Genomic DNA, 19,614 nt, shown 5'->3' with positions numbered 1-19,614 from the left:
CTGCAGGATAAATGAGGTAGCACACGGGATGCTTGCATCGAAAGCCCATGGAGTCTGTTGTCCGTGCATGCTCACAGACCATTCACTCTTGCACATCAGCACTGGTTTGGACTCCTTGCTTGACACCTCAGTCCCCTCCCTGTCTCCATCCTCTGTCCCTGCAGTTCACCCCGCATTGCCCACTGCCAGAGTGGGCCTGCGTGGTTGGGAAGAGGCCGCAAAGGTGAACTTCCTCTGACAGGTAGTTCAGTGCATCCAGGATATAATAGTTCTTCAGCCTCTGCTTCGGAGTCAAGGTTCTGCGTACTAGATGCCACCTTCTCCTTACCCCCCACCCATCCCTTAGTTCCATGTCCTTCTCACCAGTCTCCAAGAGAGAGGGTGTTTGATGTGGCTTCTTGCCGTCATGTCTTTGACCAAGGTCCTCGCCCCTTCCCTGTATACATTGATCTGCCAACCTAAGACCTATGCAGGCAAAGCCTTATCTCTTCCTTAAAAGCTTTCAGAATGTTCCACACCATCTCTGGACTCGTAAAAACTTACTTGATAATTTACTTGATAATATGTGGAACCTCATTATGCTTCGTATGTGTAAGGCCTCGCCTGCCGAGGTTAAAAGCTTCCTGAGGGCAGGCAGGGGCTATAACACATTTGTTTGCACCCCAGTAATGTGTAGGTATGTGCTGAGTGTATAGGGGCCCTATGAATGTGTTTCACAAGAATTGCCATATCAAAATTGGTTGTTTTTACCCTGGTTGCTCCTATTTAGTCATGATTAATTGACTTTAGAGCAGGATTAAACTACTTCTGCCCAATACTCCCTCCATTAGAAAAGTAATATGTAAATTTATAGTGGAAATGAATATATAACGATTTAACTTAGAGAAATTATAAAACCATCTCTTCTGAATCATCATTGACCTTAAGAAATGGTCTGTAGTTTCAAATGTTTATGTGTGACTTTCCCATAAAACCTTTCTGTGGTTTAGGGAATGCATTTAGTATGTATATGAAGTTTAGTGTTACAAATCTATCACTGATGGTGTAGTGTTTGATGAGAACACTGGTATAGTCTTCATGGAAAGATCTGTAGTTCATATGCCAGCACCAGTGTGGTTAATAGCTTAACCTATGCATTCCTGGGACTTTGGCCTCCTGTACTGTTTGGACTGGTGAACCTTTTTATTCCACACATGCCAAAGAAGCTCAGATTTCTTGTTTATAACTATAAACCATCTTTATAATCGGTAGTGATTTCCACCATGCCTTATCCACACACATCTTTTCAATCTGAAAATTAATCCTTTTACTGTTGAAGTAAAACAAATACTTTTAATTCATCTTAAGACTGAGTTTTTTTTTAAGAGACTGACTTTTTCTTCCCTCTTTATTTTATGTTGACATTTAAGAGAGCTTATCTTTTCAGTGTACTTAAATTACTTCTAGGAAATGAATGTGTTTACTATTTATATGTAGGTTTTATGATCACAAAACTATAATGAATATGTTTACTATTTATATGTAGGCTTTATGATCACAAAAATGTAATAAAGATTTTAAAGCACATTTCTAATTTATCAGTAGGAATTTGGAGTCTCAAAGATTAGAACAAGAAATTGAAATACAGTATTTATCTACTATCATACTCACCTTGCTAGCTTGGTCGTTGCAGATTCAGATCTGACATAGGAAATTATCTTCTGTAAATCCTGCTCAAGTAGTCTGTCTTATTACCCGAGTACTCTAGAATCTCTCTCCTGTGGAGCCCTTAGAGAAATTAAGTGTACAGTCAGAAGGAAGTGTGGGAAAGATGTCACATATCTCCAAAGTGAGTTTCAGGAATTTAGAAAGGTCTTCATTATCTTACTCTTGGTTAATAGATCAATGGAAAATTAAAAAAATATATTTTATTCTAGATTTTTGTTGCTTTTATTTCTCATTTTGTGTTTCATTGTGCTAAGAAATAATCAGTTTTCACTGTGCATCTCATTTTCCCCCTTGGTTCTGTAAATATTAAAATATCATAATTAAAGATATAACTGTAATGTGAGCCATTTTGTCATTCTAGGTATTCATCCAAGTAATAGATACAAATGACCATCGTCCTCAGTTTTCTGCATCAAAATATGAAGTTGTTATTCCTGAAGACACAATCCCAGAAACAGAAATTTTGCAAATCAGTGCTGTGGATAAGGATGAGAAAAACAAGTTAATCTATACTCTGCAGAGCAGCAGCGATCCACTGAGTCTCAAGAAATTTCGTCTTGATCCTGCCACGGGCTCTCTTTCTACTTCTGAAACACTTGATCATGAAGCCACCCACCAGCATGTTCTTACGGTCATGGTATGGTTCTCTACGCTTTTGGCTGCCATTTGGTTCCTAAGGGGTTCCATATGTTTGAGAGGATTTTTAACAAATTATAGGGAAATTCCAACAGTATTGATAACCTACTGATTCTTTCAGGTGCGGGATCAAGATGTCCCGGTAAAGCGCAACTTTGCCCGGATTGTTGTTAACGTCAGTGACACCAATGACCATGCCCCCTGGTTCACGAGTTCCTCCTACGAAGGGCGGGTTTATGAATCAGCGGCAGTTGGCTCAGTGGTGTTGCAGGTTACAGCTCTGGACAAGGACAAGGGGAAGAATGCAGAAGTGCTGTATTCAATTGAATCAGGTATTTTTGGAGCCCTTCTCAGTAGGCTAACTTTAAAAAATACATTTTTCTAAAATTAGTTCTATGTGTAGAAACATTTCTTTGTGTCACTGTAAAAATTGCTTAATCTTTAGCTACCATTTTTTCATATTAGGAGAAAGAAGGCTCTTTTTAGCTTTTAACTCACTAGAAAGCAAAGAGAGTCCTAAGTTTCAATAAAAAGACATTATTAGCATTGTTCAAGACTCTGAGAAGTTCTTCAGTGCTGTATTTGGTCCAATTCAGTGTCTCCGCAGTGTTTTAACCATACAGAATTTTCCTTCATAGTATTTGTTAACTATGAACCACTCTTAGGAAACCACCGCCTTAATTATTTATCTTGTAGTCAGAGAGTATTTTCTCTTGGGCTCAATAGGAAGTTCCATGACAGAGTGCTGGGTGTCATGCCCTCTTCTGTCCCAGGGTTAGCTTTTCTGCCCCTTTCACCCCCATGCACCTTTAACAGTTGAGTTTCCATTTGTGGAGTTTGGTTGTTGCAGCAGGCCCCAGGGTTGCGATTTGGACTAGAAATGTTGGAAAGCTCAGGAGCCTGCTGGAGTTGGGCAAGGAGGGCCTTGGACATTCCTTCTAGGTATGATAGGGCAGGAGACCCAGAGTCTTGCTGGTGGTGACAAGGAGGGTCACCAAGAAAGAGTTGTAGCAAAGTGAAATGTTTTGTTCTCTGTTATCTTTTATGGTGCTGTTCGTAGTCTTACATTTGTTCATTCTGTGGACTGAGTAAGCATATTTTATGTGTCAAGTGCTATACTAGGAGCTTGTTATAAGTAGAGGCTGTCATTGGTCCATGAATGTATTTCATGTAAAAGGGGAGCCACTGATTGAAATGGGGATCTGCTTTAGAGCATAAGATTTGTTTAGTCATAATTCATTTTGTTTTGGGACCTTCTCTACTCATGCCAAATACAATGAGTAAGTGATGAAGTATCAAGAAGGCTGCTTCCATTTTTCCATGTCTCTCAAGGTAATTGTTAGTACAAAGAATATAGGCTCTTTCATTCTTTTGTCTTATAATGATTTTAGAATATCATCTACTTAACTTGATTTGTTAACTTCCTTCCTCTGCATATTTAAAAATTGTGCCTTTCCTAGGCAGTAGAATTGGTAGAGGTAAACATTAACTATAGGTCATATGATCAAAAGCTGAGCACATGGAGAGTTATTTTTTAAAAAAGCCACTTAATCGATGTGTATTATGTGATCAAACTATTTTTATTTCTTAATACGTTTGAAGCTTCATTTGTTTCCCTGAAAACAACCAAATTTCGTCCATTACCCACAAATAAGAAGATCTTACATACTATACTGCCTGTGGTTCAGGATTAAACTGTAGTAGAGTTAGCGCCTTGAACAAAGATGAAGGTTTTTCCACTGGTTCAGAAATTTAGCTGTTAAAAAAACAGTGCATTCCATTTGTGCATGCCTGAGCACTTCAGTAAAATAATTTTCTCATAGACAAACCGCCTGGGTTTGTGTAGGAGAAAATGTTAAACTTTTCCCTTAGCTTTCACATAATTTTCAACAACTGGGTGGTTAAAATATGATTGTTGGTGCCTGACTGAAGGCATGTGCATTCTTGAAATGCTTGTAATGACTGATGGGATTAGTAATTGGGTATTCCAAGAATGGCACTATATCTCCACTCAAAGAATAGATAATACCAAGGGCCTATTTCGATATAGAATTCGGACTTCTAAGAAGATAATCTTTATAGATTTGGTAATATAAAAAGTGTGCTGAAGAATTACTTTATGGGCAACAGCTACCATTAAAATGCAGGAGCGTGTGTCTGTGTATGTGTATGAATCTGTTGGAATAGTAGCAAATGTAAAATAGTCATACTTCCTTTCATTTAAGTTCCTTATATTCACCTGCTTCTCCTTTGTGTCAGATTACATTTAATAAAGTTCGGAAAACTAGTTATAAATTCAGGCTGTAACACTGCATGTTTAATTAGCAGCAATCTATTAAGCAAAAAAGGTTTGGTCTGATTGGGAGTCTCTAGGGGAAAAGAATTAATTAAAGGAGATTTTCCCTAACAATTGACTTCTGTATTTAGAGACAGTCAGGGCCATACTCTGGACTGATGGGGTTTTCTTTTCTTTTCTTTTCTTTTCTTTTTTTTTTAAAGTTATTATAACTTCAAAACTGTAATAATACCTCAAAATAGAAGACACTCCATACATATACTTACTGAGTAGAATTGATTTTCTTCCCCACACTTAGGTTAAATATAATTGCAATTGAAACCTTAGGTTTCCCACTTCAGGGAGCCAACTGTCAGGTGGTCAGCACTTTACTGAGCGGCCACAGCATGTGCACAGTGGGAAGAAATAGGTTTCTGCTCACAGCTTCCTGGCATGTCCTTTGGGGTATGTGTGTGTAATACAGTCATAGCTGATGAGCACAGATTCACATCTTTGGATAATTGCTTTCTTCAAATGGAACAATCTAAGGCTATTTAGAAACCACCAGTATCTCCAGCTAACGTGAATGACTAAACCCCCAACCTGGTACTCTACCGCTGCCCTGTTCATTCCCTCACAAATAGCGTATGTGTATTTCAGTAGTTGATGAATGGACCTGTTGCTACATCAGACAGGGGCATGTTGAAGCCCCTCAGCGGTTGAGCACACTCAGCCACTAGTGTGCTTCCACATAAACGTGTTGCTTTCCCATCCACCAAGCTCATGATTTCTGCCCCAGCATCTATGTAGGTAGGAGCCATGTGTTAATTGGTTGCCTGGGTTCCTGTTTAACCTTCTTGTTAAGATATTCCAGGTAAGAATGTTTTTGAATTTGACATCTGGCAAAAATTTATCAGAAATAACTATTAGTACATATTTTCTTTTGTTAACACTTTCAAAGGTAGAGCTTAATCGAACAAGTGGTTATCGGTAGTGATAGACATAAAATGCAGAAAAAGAAAGCCAAATAAAGATAGAAATATAGTGCCTTGTTATCTTTCCATACATGTGTACAAGTTGTGTCATTCAGCAAATATATACGGAGTGTCTCCTATGTGTCAGGCATTTTTCTAAGTACAGGTGATAAGGTGATGAATAAAACAAGCCATGCTTAAATGGGGCTTACGTTTTAGTGGGAGAACAGATAAGAACATTGCAATATGTACTGTGAAGGATAAAACAGAGTAAGGGAACAGAAATAGCCATTCTAATTGGGAAGATAAAGGAAGACCTCACCATCACTTTCTCTAAGCAAAGGAGCATTTGAGTAAAACATGAATGAATGAATGAATGAATGAATGGGCAATGAGAACAGCTGGGGAGAACTGTTCCAGAGAGGACCCAGCAAACACAGTCATCTTAAGATGAGAACATATCTGGTTGAGGAGTGAGGAGCCAGCATGGCTGGAGGGCAGGCAGTATGTTGTGTGGAAAGTAGCGGGTTCGAACCCCTCCAGCTTGCTTCAGTGCAGATAAAATCTATTCATTCCACTATGTAGGGCCTTGTGTTGTTTGAAGCTTAATTTCACTATAAAAATAAGAGAAAGGGGTATAGATGATTGAACGTACAATATGGTAGGTCGACTGCTTCATTAGTACAGACCTAGGAAAGCCCATGGGGTGGGGATGAAGAGCATTGTCCACAGGTTTTCATGGTCTCCCTATCGGTCAGGTGACCAGTCATGGTTTTGAAAAATGGGGTGATGCCCAGGTAGGAGAGAGGTCCTTGGAGTTCTGATGACTGGCTCAAGCACAATGAGAGGATCTGGGACTGTTGACTCATAAATGCAGACAAGCAGAAATTAGTGTCTGTGAGGCGTGGTAGAGGCAGTATTATGCTGTTTGTGTGCAAGGGTTCAGCTCAGAGCCCCAGGGCCTGGAGAAAGCCTGGGCCTCTGCCTTGTTGCAGATATGACGCAAGGCCGTGGGGCCTAGACACAGAGCCAGGCAGGCTTAATGAAAGCCAGACTGGATCTGGCCTCAGAAAAAAAAATTGTATCATGGATTGTTGGAAAATGTATTAAAAGAAGGAAATGAAGGCTATAGAAGAGGTGTTTACTAGTAATGGTGTAGAGAAAGGAGTGCTTGATCAATCTCCTGGTTTGCAAATCACAATAAGTCATTCTGGCCTATGACATGCCCCATGCAGTTGCAAGCCTACAGGAAAACAGAACTTGAAAAAGCAGTTAAGTGGCAAGTCAACTTTGTTTTGGGGAAATGTAATTGTTCATTTGGGGAAAATAAATTCAGTTCTGTGACTAGGATAGTGGATTCTGGACTATTGTGAGACAGGCGATGAAGTGTGGGTGGGTAGATGGATCGAACCTGAAGACCCTCCCAACACTGCCGCACGCCATCCGAAAAGATGGTAAACTCCTAAACCCGAGTGAACTGCTGATGTCTTTAGAAAGATTTCCATGATGATACAAAACCAGGACTATTTTGCATTTGAAGCTAAATACACCTATTCAGTATAGCTGGAAAGGTCCAGAGAGAACAAGTAAAACAGTCTATTCTAGAGTAGAGTTTCTCTGTCTCAGCACTGTTGACACTTTGAAGCAAAAAACCCTTTGTTGTGGGGGCTGTCCGGTACATTGTAGGGAGTTTAGCAGCAATTTCTGGTCTCTACCCAGCCGGGTGTTAGTAGCACACCTTACCTAGGTAGTGATAACCAAAAATGTGTCTAGACGTTGTTGCATGTTCATCTAGATAAGATCACCTCCAGTTGAGAACCACTGACATAGAGGGTAGATCGACCTAAAAAAGATTAAGAAGGAAATAGTACTGAAATCTTTGAAACCTACATAGGGTGGCAGATTGTACACAAGCTCATTCTTCATTCCCTGAATATTTGAAATAAGGGACAACACTCTTGAAGCTTGTTAAATTTTCTTAGTGAATTGACATCTTCCCTTTCATAATGAATAAGAACCATGAGAAATTGCAGGTGATAAAGGCTGAAACTAGAAGTATATTCCCAAGTTTTTGAGGGACTGTTGGAAAATTATTAATGGCCTTACAAAAGGATAACCTTGCTTTCCACATCACATCCTGGTTCAGCCAATAGTGAGTGAGTTCTGGCTTTTGGTGTAGAGTAATCTATCTTCTATTTCTTGCTTTTCATAATTTATGAACAAAACTCTGAAAAGTCTGCCACATTTAAGGAGGCTGTAAATGAAACAAGTTCCACTCAGATGTTGATAACCCCTGGATTTCTGTTTAATTATAGAATATCACTTCTAAAGATAGCTTTGTTTCTGCATCTCCAACTGTGACTTGTATTGGTCCTTGTATTTTCCTCTAACATGTTTTTATCTTCCCCCTCCTCCTAGGAAATATTGGAAATTCTTTCACAATCGATCCCATCCTGGGCTCTATAAAAACTGCCAGAGAATTAGATCGAAATAGCCAAGTGGAATATGACTTAATGGTAAAAGCTACCGACCAAGGCAATCCACCAATGAGTGAAATAGCATCTGTGCATGTCTCTGTTACGATCGCAGACAATGCCTCTCCTAAGTTTACATCAAAAGAATATTCTGTGGAAATCAGTGAAACTATCGGCGTTGGGAGTTTTGTTGGAATGGTGACAGCCCACAGTCAGTCATCAGTGGTGTATGAGATAAAAGATGGAAATGTAGCTGAAGTTTTTGATATCAATCCACATTCTGGAAGTATCATCACTCAGAAAGCCCTGGATTTTGAAACTTTGCCCGTTTACACATTGATTATCCAAGGAACTAACATGGCTGGTTTGTCTACCAACACAACTGTTCTAGTGCATCTGCAGGATGAAAATGACAACTTGCCAGTCTTTATGCAGTCAGAATATGTAGGACTCATTAGCGAATCAGCTTCAATCAACAGTGTGGTCCTAACAGACAAGAATGCCCCATTAGTGATTCGAGCAACTGATGCTGACAAAGAATCAAATGCTTTGCTTGTTTATCACATTGTAGAACCATCTATACACAAATATTTTGCTATTGATTCCAGCACCGGTGCTATTCATACAGTCCTCAGTTTGGACTATGAAGAAACAAGTACTTTTCACTTTACTGTACAAGTGCATGACATGGGGACACCACGTTTATTTGCTGAGTATGCTGCTAATGTGACTATCCGTGTAATTGACATCAATGATTGCCCTCCTGTGTTCTCCAAATCATTATATGAAGCATCTCTCTTGTTGCCAACATACAGAGGAGTGAAGGTCATCACAGTAAATGCTACAGATGCTGACTCGAGTGCCTTCTCACAGTTAATGTACTCTATCACCGAAGGCAACATCGGGGAGAAGTTTTTTATGGACTACCGGACCGGAACTATAACTGTACAGAACACAACTCAGTTAAGAAGCCGCTACGAGTTCACTGTGAGAGTGTCTGATGGCAGATTTGTAAGCTTCACCTCTGTGAAAATTAATGTGAAAGAAAGCAAAGAAAGTCAGCTGAAGTTTACCCAGGATGTCTACTCTGCAGTAGTGAAAGAGAATTCTACCGAAGCCAGAACATTAGCTGTCATTACTGCCATTGGGAACCCAATCAACGAGCCTTTGTTTTATCAGATCCTCAACCCAGATCGCAGATTTAAAATAAGCCGGACTTCAGGAGTTCTGTCAACCACTGGCATACCATTCGATCGTGAGCAGCAGGAGGCATTTGATGTAGTCGTAGAAGTGACCCAAGAGCAGAAGCCTTCGGTGGTGGCCCACGTGGTCGTCAAGGTCGTCGTAGAAGACCAAAACGACAACGCACCGGTGTTTGTCAACCTTCCTTACTATGCCGTTGTTAAAGTGCACACCGTGGTGGGCCACGTTATTCGCCACGTGACCGCCGTGGACCGAGACAGTGGCAGAAATGGAGAAGTACATTACTACCTTAAGGAACATCATGAACATTTTCAAATTGGATCCTCAGGTGAAATTTCATTGAAAAAGCAATTTGAACCTGACACCTTAAATAAAGAATATCTCATCACAGTGGTTGCAAAAGATGGAGGAAATCCAGCTTTTTCAGCTGAAGTTATAGTTCCCATCACTGTTATGAATAAAGCCATGCCTGTGTTTGAAAAACCTTTCTACAGTGCAGAGGTTCCAGAGAATATCCAGATGCACAGTCCGGTTGTCCATATACAGGCCAACAGCCCAGAAGGGTTGAAAGTGTTCTACAGCATCACAGATGGAGATCCCTTCAGCCAGTTTACTATTAACTTCAACACGGGAGTTATAAATGTCATAGCTCCTCTGGACTTTGAGTCCCACCCAGCATATAAACTAAGCATACGAGCAACCGACTCCCTGACTGGTGCTCATGCTGAAGTGTTTGTTGACATAATCGTGGAAGACATCAACGATAACCCTCCTGTCTTTGTTCAGCAGTCTTACGCCACGACCCTGTCTGAAGCATCTGTCATTGGCACGTCTGTCATTCAAGTTAGGGCAACAGATTCTGATTCAGAGCCCAATAGAGGAATTTCATACCATATGTTTGGGAATCATAGCAAGAGTCATGATCACTTTCACATAGACAGCAGCACTGGCCTCATTTCACTAGTCAGAGCTTTGGATTATGAGCAGTTCCAGCAGCACAAGATTTTTGTAAGGGCTGTGGATGGTGGCATGCCCCCTCTGAGCAGTGATGTGATCGTCACGGTGGATGTCACGGACCTCAACGATAACCCGCCCCTGTTTGACCAGCAGATTTATGAAGCCAAAATTAGTGAGCATGCCATCCATGGGCATTTCGTGACTTGTGTTAAAGCCTATGATGCAGACAGTTCCGACATAGACAAGTTGGACTATTCCATTCTGTCTGGCAATGATCATAAGAATTTTGTCATTGACAGTGAAACGGGGATTATCACACTTTCAAACCTGCGCCGGCACACCTTGAAGCCATTTTATAGTCTTAACGTTTCTGTGTCTGATGGAGTTTTTAGGAGTTCAGCTCAGGTTCACATAACTGTAATTGGAGGCAATCTGCACAGTCCTGTTTTTCTTCAGAGCGAATATGAAGTGGAATTAGCTGAAAATGCTCCCTTACACACCCTGGTGATTGAGGTTAAAGCAACTGATGGGGATTCTGGTATTTACGGTCACATTACTTACCATATTGTAAATGACTTTGCCAAAGACAGGTTTTACACCAATGAGAGAGGACAGATATTTACTTTGGAGAAACTTGATCGAGAAACCCCAGCAGAGAAAGTAATCTCGATTCGTTTAATGGCTAAGGATGCTGGAGGAAAAGTCGCCTTCTGCACCATTAATGTCATCCTCACAGATGACAATGACAATGCACCCCAGTTTCGAGCAACCAAGTATGAAGTGGACATCGGATCCAATGCTCCCAAAGGGACATCAGTCATTAAAGTCCTTGCAAGTGATGCTGATGAGGGGTCCAATGCTGATGTCACCTATGCCATCGAAGCAGATTCTGAAAGTGTCAAAGAGAATTTGGAAATTAACAAACTGTCTGGCATAATTACTACAAAAGAAAGCTTAATTGGCTTAGAAAATGAGTTCTTTACTTTCTTTGTGAGAGCTGTGGATAGCGGGTCTCCATCAAAAGAGTCTGTTGTGCCCGTCTATGTTAAAATACTTCCACCAGAAATACAACTTCCAAAATTTTCGGAACCATTTTATACCTATACAGTTTCAGAAGACATGCCCATCGGAACAGAGATCGATCTCATCCGAGCAGAACATAGCGGGACTGTTCTTTACAGCCTAATCAAAGGAAATACCCCTGAGAGTAATAGGGATGAGTTCTTTGTGATCGACAGACAGAGTGGCAGACTGAAACTGGAGAAGAGTCTTGATCATGAGACAACTAAGTGGTACCAGTTTTCCATACTTGCCAGGTGCACTCATGAGGACTATGAAGTGGTGGCCTCTGTGGACGTTAGTATCCAAGTGAAAGATGCAAATGATAACAGCCCCGTCTTAGAGTCTAACCCATATGAGGCATTTATTGTTGAAAACCTGCCAGCAGGGAGTAGGGTCATCCAGATCAGGGCCTCTGATCTAGATTCAGGAACCAATGGCCAAGTCATGTACAGTCTAGACCAGTCACAAAGTGTTGAAGTCATCGAATCTTTTGCCATTAACATGGAGACGGGCTGGATTTCAACCCTGAAGGAACTTGACCATGAAAAGCGAGACCGTTACCAGATCCAAGTGGTTGCATCAGATCATGGTGAAAAGGTTCAGCTATCCTCCACGGCCATTGTGGATGTTACTGTCACTGACGTCAATGACAGCCCCCCACGGTTCACGGCAGAGATTTATAAAGGGACTGTGAGTGAAGATGATCCACCAGGCGGTGTCATCGCCATCTTAAGCACCACGGATGCCGATTCTGAAGAAATTAACAGACAAGTTGCTTATTACATAACAGGTAAGACATTTAAATGAAATGGTTAAAGTTAAAAAATAAATTGTACTAGAGGCATAATTTTTGAAATACATGTTTTAGGTACATTGGGAGTTAAGGGGATGATTTTAGTAAAATTATGTCTAACAGAAGTAGAAGTAACATCTATTAAGCTACATTTCAAGTTCTTTGAGGAAACCTAACAGTTGTTTCTCAGTTGACTGTTTTTTATGACTCCTTCTGCTGAACTTTATACTTTGCATATGATAAATATAAGTAACTATAGTTTCAATATAGGCTAATAATATAGGCTAAAGTATTGTTTAGTAGGCTTTACATTTTATTTAGCTTACTACTTTGTTTCAATATACATTTTAATGCCTTGATTTTGGGGTGAGGGTGGTAAGTGGGAAAGGCAATATACCAAATTTAAACGTAATAATTGTTTTAAAAACTCTTAATTCTTTTAAACCATAACATTATGTATATTTTGCGCAGCTTATTTCTGCAGTTACTTAGATCTTTCCTTGTTTCAACAAATTTGTCCTCTTCCTCCATTGATTTATTAATAGGAGGAGATCCTTTGGGCCAGTTTGCTATTGAAAATATACAGAATGAATGGAAGGTCTATGTGAAGAAACCTCTAGACAGGGAAAAAAGGGACAATTATCTTCTGACTATCACAGCAACTGATGGGACCTTCTCATCAAAAGCCATAGTTGAAGTGAAAGTTCTTGATGCAAATGACAACAGTCCAATTTGTGAAAAGGTAGGCTCTTCTGTCTTTATGTATTATGAATTTGAATTTCTTTCCTAACCCTTTCAGTAGGACTGTCATGTGATGCTAGGTATAATTCGGACACATTTCACATTTTAAACCTCTTATTGTTGAGGCAGAGGAGTGTTCAGTGGGTCAAGAGTTGGATTAGCTCTGGAGCTATTTTGGGGAATGCTAAGTAGTTTAAAAATCTCATTCAAACATACTGTAAATGTTGGACAGGGTTCCAGTTGTGTTTAACTCTTAAAATGTTGCGTGAAGTTTTCATTCCCTTTATCGGGGGATGAGATTATTTGGAGGAAACACCCGATTAGTAGATCATATACAAAGCTCCTTTTTGCTTTAACAAGCTGGTTTTGGGGGCACTTGCCCTTCTACACGCCAGAGAAACTAAGAGGTTAATGAATGTGCTTCTGTAGCTGTGGATCCCACTTAACATGAGAACAAATACCCGAAAGAGGAGCTCTTCCCATCCAAGGCTGCAAGGTGAGCACTGAAGCAGCTGTGCCCTGCAGCCAGTGGGTGAGGAGCAGTGCAGCCTTTGGGAGGTAGTGGTTAGATAAGCAGAGGAACTGGGACTTGATCCTACAGATAATAGGGACTCGATCCTAGAGATAATAGAGACTCAGAATCCTTTTGTATTTGAAAGGTGGAGATGACAGGAACAAAATGTTCCTTACAGAAGAGGAGTTTGGTGGTGTCGTGTGCATAAGAGCTAGCATGAGTGAGAGCAGGGGGTAGTAGGGCAGGCAGCGGCGGCAAAAGGAGTAGGGACAGAAGACAGAGCAGAGGACAAGCTGATCCCTTGGTGCTGCCTACATGTGACAGAATGGCACACGTGTCAGATCAGGATCGCCTCTGCTATTTCCTCCAGGAGTGAGGGAGAAAGACCAAAGATACAAGCCTGGGGTGGAGTTGGTTTGAGAGGAGGCATGTTGTGTTCCTCTCAGACTCCTTAATTATAAGGTAATGGGACATTCCAGGTTTTGTAGACTTGTAGAGACGGCAGGGATGCAGGTGGAGATTAGGGACAGATCCATAAACTGGCAGTTTGCATAGATCCCTGACAGTGGAGTCTGCGTGAGAGGCTAATAACAAAAAAGGGACAAAGAGTACATAGGGGTATTTCCTTTCCTCCATGAGGGGTGGGGGTAGTTTTAGGAGGCGGGACAGTAAGTACAGGTGTGGCTGCTAAGCGGATGATGGAGATGTGAAACAGAACTTGGAGGCTCAAGATGGGCTTTGGAGGCAGTGGGCTCGGGATCCTGATGTAGATGGAAGCCTGACTTCGGGGAGGGTGTGTGTTCATAAGTATATAGCTTTGGCCCGTGAAGGAAGAGGAGATTCCAAGGAAAGAAGGGTGGAAGATGAGGGGAGGGCTGGGGAGAGTGAGGCACTAAATGGCCTTAAAAAAGGGGGGGAGGATGGGGGCAGAGTCGCAGCTGTGGAGGGGACAGAGCCGTGCTCCGGGGATACAGCACAATCAGGAGGGAAGGGGGAGCTCCAGAGGGATGAGGTGTTCACTCCAACCCACATGGAGACTTTTTTGGCAGTAGTATTTCGTGTGGGTGGGTGGTGGTGGGGAGAGGGAGGAGGATGCTGGCTGTGTGTGTCTTAGAGAAAATAAATGTGTGTGTGTGTGTTTAACACTTGGCATATTACTTGGATATAATGCCTTGTCATCTTTGGGAATAATAAAAGTAGAACATTAGATCATTTGAAATCATCGGTATTGCAAAATATCCGGTTTCATGAGCCATAAAATGTAGTTTACCTCAAATTTGAGCTCGTGTTAAAAAGTCAACAAAATCTTAACCTGTTTGTCTTATGTTTTGGTTTATGGCATGAATTTCTAATTAGTTGGAACTGGAAATAGCCATTTATCATGTTTGAGTTCGGTCAGATGGGGAGGGAAGGGTAGCAGAAGAGCCCTGGTCCCAGCATCACTTGCCCCCACCCCGGGGGGCCTTGGGGATTCTTTGATTTCTCCCGTGACCTGAAGATCTCTCAACTGCAATTATCTGGTCATGTGTTAGGAAAGATCGCAAATAATAAATTTCCTGTATCGAAATGAAGTAGACATGATGTAACAGGCATTTACTCTAATTTTTGGTTAACTATGGAATACTACTTATAAGAATTTAAGGTAAACATGAAACCAACTCAGATACTCAAGTATTCAGAATTCTGTAGTTAAATGTCAAGTTAGACTGTTCCAGGGATACAGAGGAGTTGTTACTGTTTCATGACTCCTTTTTGTTTTAAATGTGTTTAAGAAAAACTGTTTTCTTATAAAATCATATTTCTTATAAATCTATTTCATTTCTTATATTTTTGTTTTAAATGTGTTTAACATAAGAGAAACAGCTCCGTGGATTTTGAATTTTGTCATTTCCCATGTTTTCTGTGACAGAAGTTAAATGATTTTTTTTTTCCTCTTATTCCCTTGGCAGTCATTTTAACCCTTAATGTCTTATGTTTACAATATTGCTTAAAATCTTTGTAGACTTTATACTCAGACACGATTCCAGAAGATGCCTTTCCTGGGAAGCTGATCATGCAGGTGTCCGCTACAGATGCAGACATCCGCTCCAACGCAGAAATTACTTACACATTGTTTGGTCCAGGTGCAGAAAAATTCAAACTAAATCCAGACACAGGTAAAAATGGGACTTGGGGCAAAATTAACTGTTTCAACAAAGTCATCTCATATATGTGGGTGGTTTTAGGTCACGTGTGAAATTTGAAATTACATTTTGTTCCTGTAAAATTTACTCTGATATTACAAAATTGCCATCTTTTAGAAATCACAGCAGCTTTGTGTGTAAAATGTGGGGTGAGACAAAAAAAAAAAATTAACAGTATCACCCACTTGAACCAAGGATTTAAAATTTAGATTAATATCTTCTTTTTTAAAAAGTAATTCAGAAATTTAAGAATATCTCAAACTTTCTGCTTCATCCATTTTGTATATAGTTTGTTTTCTTGAATTCATGGGCATGCATTAATAATTTAGCATACTCTAAAATGATTAATGGTATTCTATTAATGGTATTCTATTTGTATTTAAATCTTTAAGATTGCTTTCCCTCTTATAATTTGGTGTCTTATTAAAGTTGGGAGTCCAAGTAACAGTTTTTTCGCAGCTCCACCCCCAGAACTAATTGTGAACATATGAGGCTATGAGTCAATTTAAAAATGTTTTAAATTTGGCAAGTGAGGTAGCGCTTTTTGGGAGAGTGTGTGTGTTTCTTTGACATTATATATAACCTGAGAGGTCCTAGCCTCAGAGTCTTTATGATGTTGAAGAGTCAGCACCCAGCAGGGTCTGGAAACCTGGATCTCTCTGGGTTCCTGCAGCTGTTGACTCCTGTCACTGATAAAACGGTGCCTTCAAAACTCTGTCACTGTAAGAGGAAAGGAGAAGACACAGGAGGTGCATTTGCAGTTCACATCTTAAATTTCAGGTAAATTCATTTATTTTTGGTTTGTTCTTAGGTGAACTGAAAACATTAGCCCCTCTTGATCGTGAGGAGCAAGAAGTGTATAACCTTCTTGTCAAGGCCACAGATGGAGGGGGCAGATTCTGTGAAGCAAATATCGTGCTCACGGTAGAAGACGTGAACGATAATGCCCCTGAATTCTCCGCTGACCCATACACCATCACCGTGTTCGAGAACACAGAGCCCGGGACGCCGCTGACCAGAGTGCAGGCCACAGATGCTGACGCAGGGTGTCTAGGTGATGCTCTTGCCTTTAAGCCATGCTCTAAGATCATAGGGACATCTGGGCCAAAACACATCCCAAGTTCAGTCTCTTTAGCTCATCTTATGTTAGGCATATCGAATAACTTGTATTATTCAATTCCTCAGCATTAAAAGCAGAATGAACTCTTTAGAATCATGAATTCATTAAAAAAGTCTACATTTTTAATGAATATCTGAAGTTTCAAAATTGTGCCCGATGTACTTACAATTGTAAGACATCTGTGGTATCCCTAAAATTATGGTTAGTGACTCTATTAACTGATCTTCATATCCATTTGAATTAATTAAGTGAAGTGTTATTTTGTGAATCAACGATTTAGTGATGTAGAAATTTTAATGTGGAAATAGAACAGAAGTGATGTTACATTATTAGAGTTTTACAGACCTTTCGCAATTTTTATGGAGAGTATAATGCTCTAGGATACATGTTTCCAACATTTCTGTAGCAGAGAATAAAAATAATTTCTTAAGTCCTACTAGTACTGAAGAATTAGAGCACTAACAAAAATGTTACTTCTCAGATCTTTGACACTGATGCTAAATAATAGACTTTATTGTAAAAGAGCTGCTGGGTATTATAGCAGACATTCCTGTAGAACACAGTCTTAAAAAGCCAGATAATGATGAAGTTATATTTAAATTAGTCAATTGTTAATGGAAACGTTTGCTTTTTAAAGATCATAGTCCTAAGAATGTCTAGGAACATGTGTTAGCATTTTCCCTTTTAAAACACACACTGTGTTTTTTTTTTTTTTTTTAATTGTTTAAATTCCTTGAAATCAAACAATCTGATGTGATGTCTGTCATGTGTTACCAGGACTGAATCGGAAGATCTCCTACTCACTGATTAACTCTGCTGATGGGCAGTTCTCCATTAATGAACTATCTGGAATCATTCAATTAGAAAAGCCCTTGGATAGAGAACTGCAGGCAGTGTACACCCTTACTTTGAAAGCTGTAGATCAAGGTCTCCCAAGGAGGTTGACAGCAACTGGCACTCTTGTTGTGTCAGTTTTGGATATCAACGACAACCCACCCGTGTTTGAATACCGTGAATATGGTGCCACCGTGTCTGAGGACATTCTCATCGGAACAGAAGTTCTTCAAGTGTACGCAGCCAGTCGGGATATTGAAGCAAATGCAGAAATCACCTACTCAATAATAAGTGGAAATGAACATGGAAAATTCAGCATAGATTCTAAAACAGGTAACCTACCCTGTAAATGAGAGGAAGCCCTTTATTCTGCTCCAAAGGCTGGATGGCTCAGCACTCTATGTGATACAAAGCGGCAGATCATAAATCAGCAGTTAGATACCCTAAAAAGATAAAACTCAGGTTTTCTTTGTGTTGATGGTTTAAGTGGGATTCAAAGTGGTTTAGAACTTTTAAGTGGAAAATTGAAGTATCGCACACAAGTAATTCAGTCAAGATGTCAGATGTAGTAAATTAGTAAAGATAAAGAGTAGAAGATTGTAGAGGATCTTGTGTAGTGGCCCCTTGTTCTCTCCCATATTGAAGCCATGTGAAGGTAGCTTCTTAAGCCAAACCGTAGTTTCGACCTCTTTGATCTTAGTTGCTATAGGAGGCATCTGATAACTCATTAAAATTGACGTCTTCATTATGCTCGTTAGATAGAAGAGCCGAAGTACTTTTAACCACACTGAATGACTATCGACAAGGTCAAGAGTCCTAGGAGCTATTGACTCCTGCTGCGTAAACACTTTCACTGTCTTGTTGACCTGTGGTCTAAAAGAGCTAGAAGTCTTCAAACGTTGTAAAAAGTCACTTCATTCAAACCGTATTTGTGTGTGACCATTCCAGATGAAGAGTAGGTGTGTGATGATACTACTTTAAAATGTACTTTTAATGCATAAATAATCAAAGAATTATTATTTTTTAGGGCTCCTTTGTAGGATGAGCTATAAGGAAGGATGCTTAGGAAATTATTAAATCAAAAAAGGATTCTGACCAAAAAAAAAAAAAGAAAAGGATTGTTTTTCGTGTTTTTTTTAATTTATTTTTTGTTTTATTTTTTTAATTTTTATTTATTTATGATAGTCACACAGAGAGAGAGAGAGGCAGAGACATAGGCAGAGGGAGAAGCAGGCTCCCTATAGGGAGCCTGTTGCAGGATTCGATCCCAGGACCTGGGGTCATGACCTGAGTCGAAGGCAGATGCTCAACCACTGAGACACCCAGGCGTCCCAGGGATTCTGTTTTTAATGACAAGATGTAAGTAGTTACTCTGGAGATAGAAAAAAAGAGATGTACATTTCTATAAAAGGAAAACAGAAAAGGAAAAGAAAGGCCAAAGAATAGAATTCTTATGTTTTCCTTTTTAGGTTAATAGAGTGACATCTGTAGTAAACTGTGGTTTAAAAGGGAGAAGAAATAAAATCATTTTTATGGTGGGATGTGAGATGTAGCGTTGACTGGGAGAGCCATTTAAATATCACAGAGACATGAATAAGACCCAGGGATTCGCAACTTCCTGATTTAAGAAGTTAGAAAACATACATAGAGGATAAGTAAACTTCTGAAGCAGAAATGGTTTGTTTAGCAGTGTGTTTCCAGCACAGTGGGAGGAAGTGGTGGCATTTGAAAGTCCCGGACATCATTTGGCTTTTCTCTTACAGGGGCCATATTTATCATTGAGACTCTGGATTATGAAAGCTCTCATGAATATTACCTGACTGTAGAAGCCACTGACGGAGGTACGCCTTCCCTGAGTGATGTGGCAACTGTGAACATCAACGTCACCGATATCAATGACAACTCCCCCGTGTTCAGCCAAGACACCTACACGGCAGTGATCAGCGAGGATGCCCTTCTCGAGCAGTCGGTCATCACGGTGTGTATTTTCTCCCCTGCCGTGTTCTTCTTTTGGGACTTTGCAAGAAATTTCAGGAGGATCGATCCAGTTTTTGTTGTGGCCTTACTAGAAAATAATTGGAAGTTGTGAAATGTCATCTGTTCTCCCAGTCGATGAGTGACTCTGTGGTAAATGATTGCCT

The 19,614-nt window shown here is 40.2% G+C and overlaps 1 protein-coding gene across 7 annotated transcripts in view; it reads left to right on the top strand.

Annotated features, from left to right (window-relative positions):
• FAT1 (FAT atypical cadherin 1) overlaps positions 1-19,614 on the top strand; it is a 126,998-nt gene that overhangs the window by 87,547 nt on the left and 19,837 nt on the right. For all 7 annotated transcript variants that reach the window (XR_012007497.1, XR_012007498.1, XM_072776080.1 and 4 more), the window contains exons 8-15: positions 2,069-2,344; positions 2,465-2,675; positions 8,011-12,078; positions 12,627-12,823; positions 15,339-15,492; positions 16,331-16,573; positions 17,417-17,806; positions 19,237-19,451. Coding sequence is in view for 5 of the 7 variants with exons in the window: in XM_072776080.1 (XP_072632181.1) it covers positions 2,069-2,344; positions 2,465-2,675; positions 8,011-12,078; positions 12,627-12,823; positions 15,339-15,492; positions 16,331-16,573; positions 17,417-17,806; positions 19,237-19,451 (5,754 nt within the window). In the remaining 2 variants the exon portion in view is untranslated. The remainder of the gene's footprint in view (positions 1-2,068; positions 2,345-2,464; positions 2,676-8,010; positions 12,079-12,626; positions 12,824-15,338; positions 15,493-16,330; positions 16,574-17,416; positions 17,807-19,236; positions 19,452-19,614) is intronic.

This window comes from Canis lupus, chromosome 15 (assembly GCF_048164855.1).
Source record: "Canis lupus baileyi chromosome 15, mCanLup2.hap1, whole genome shotgun sequence".
NCBI classification, from domain to species: domain Eukaryota; kingdom Metazoa; phylum Chordata; class Mammalia; order Carnivora; family Canidae; genus Canis; species Canis lupus.
Note: the sequence above shows the minus strand (reverse complement) of the source record. Positions and strands in the feature narration are given on the sequence as shown.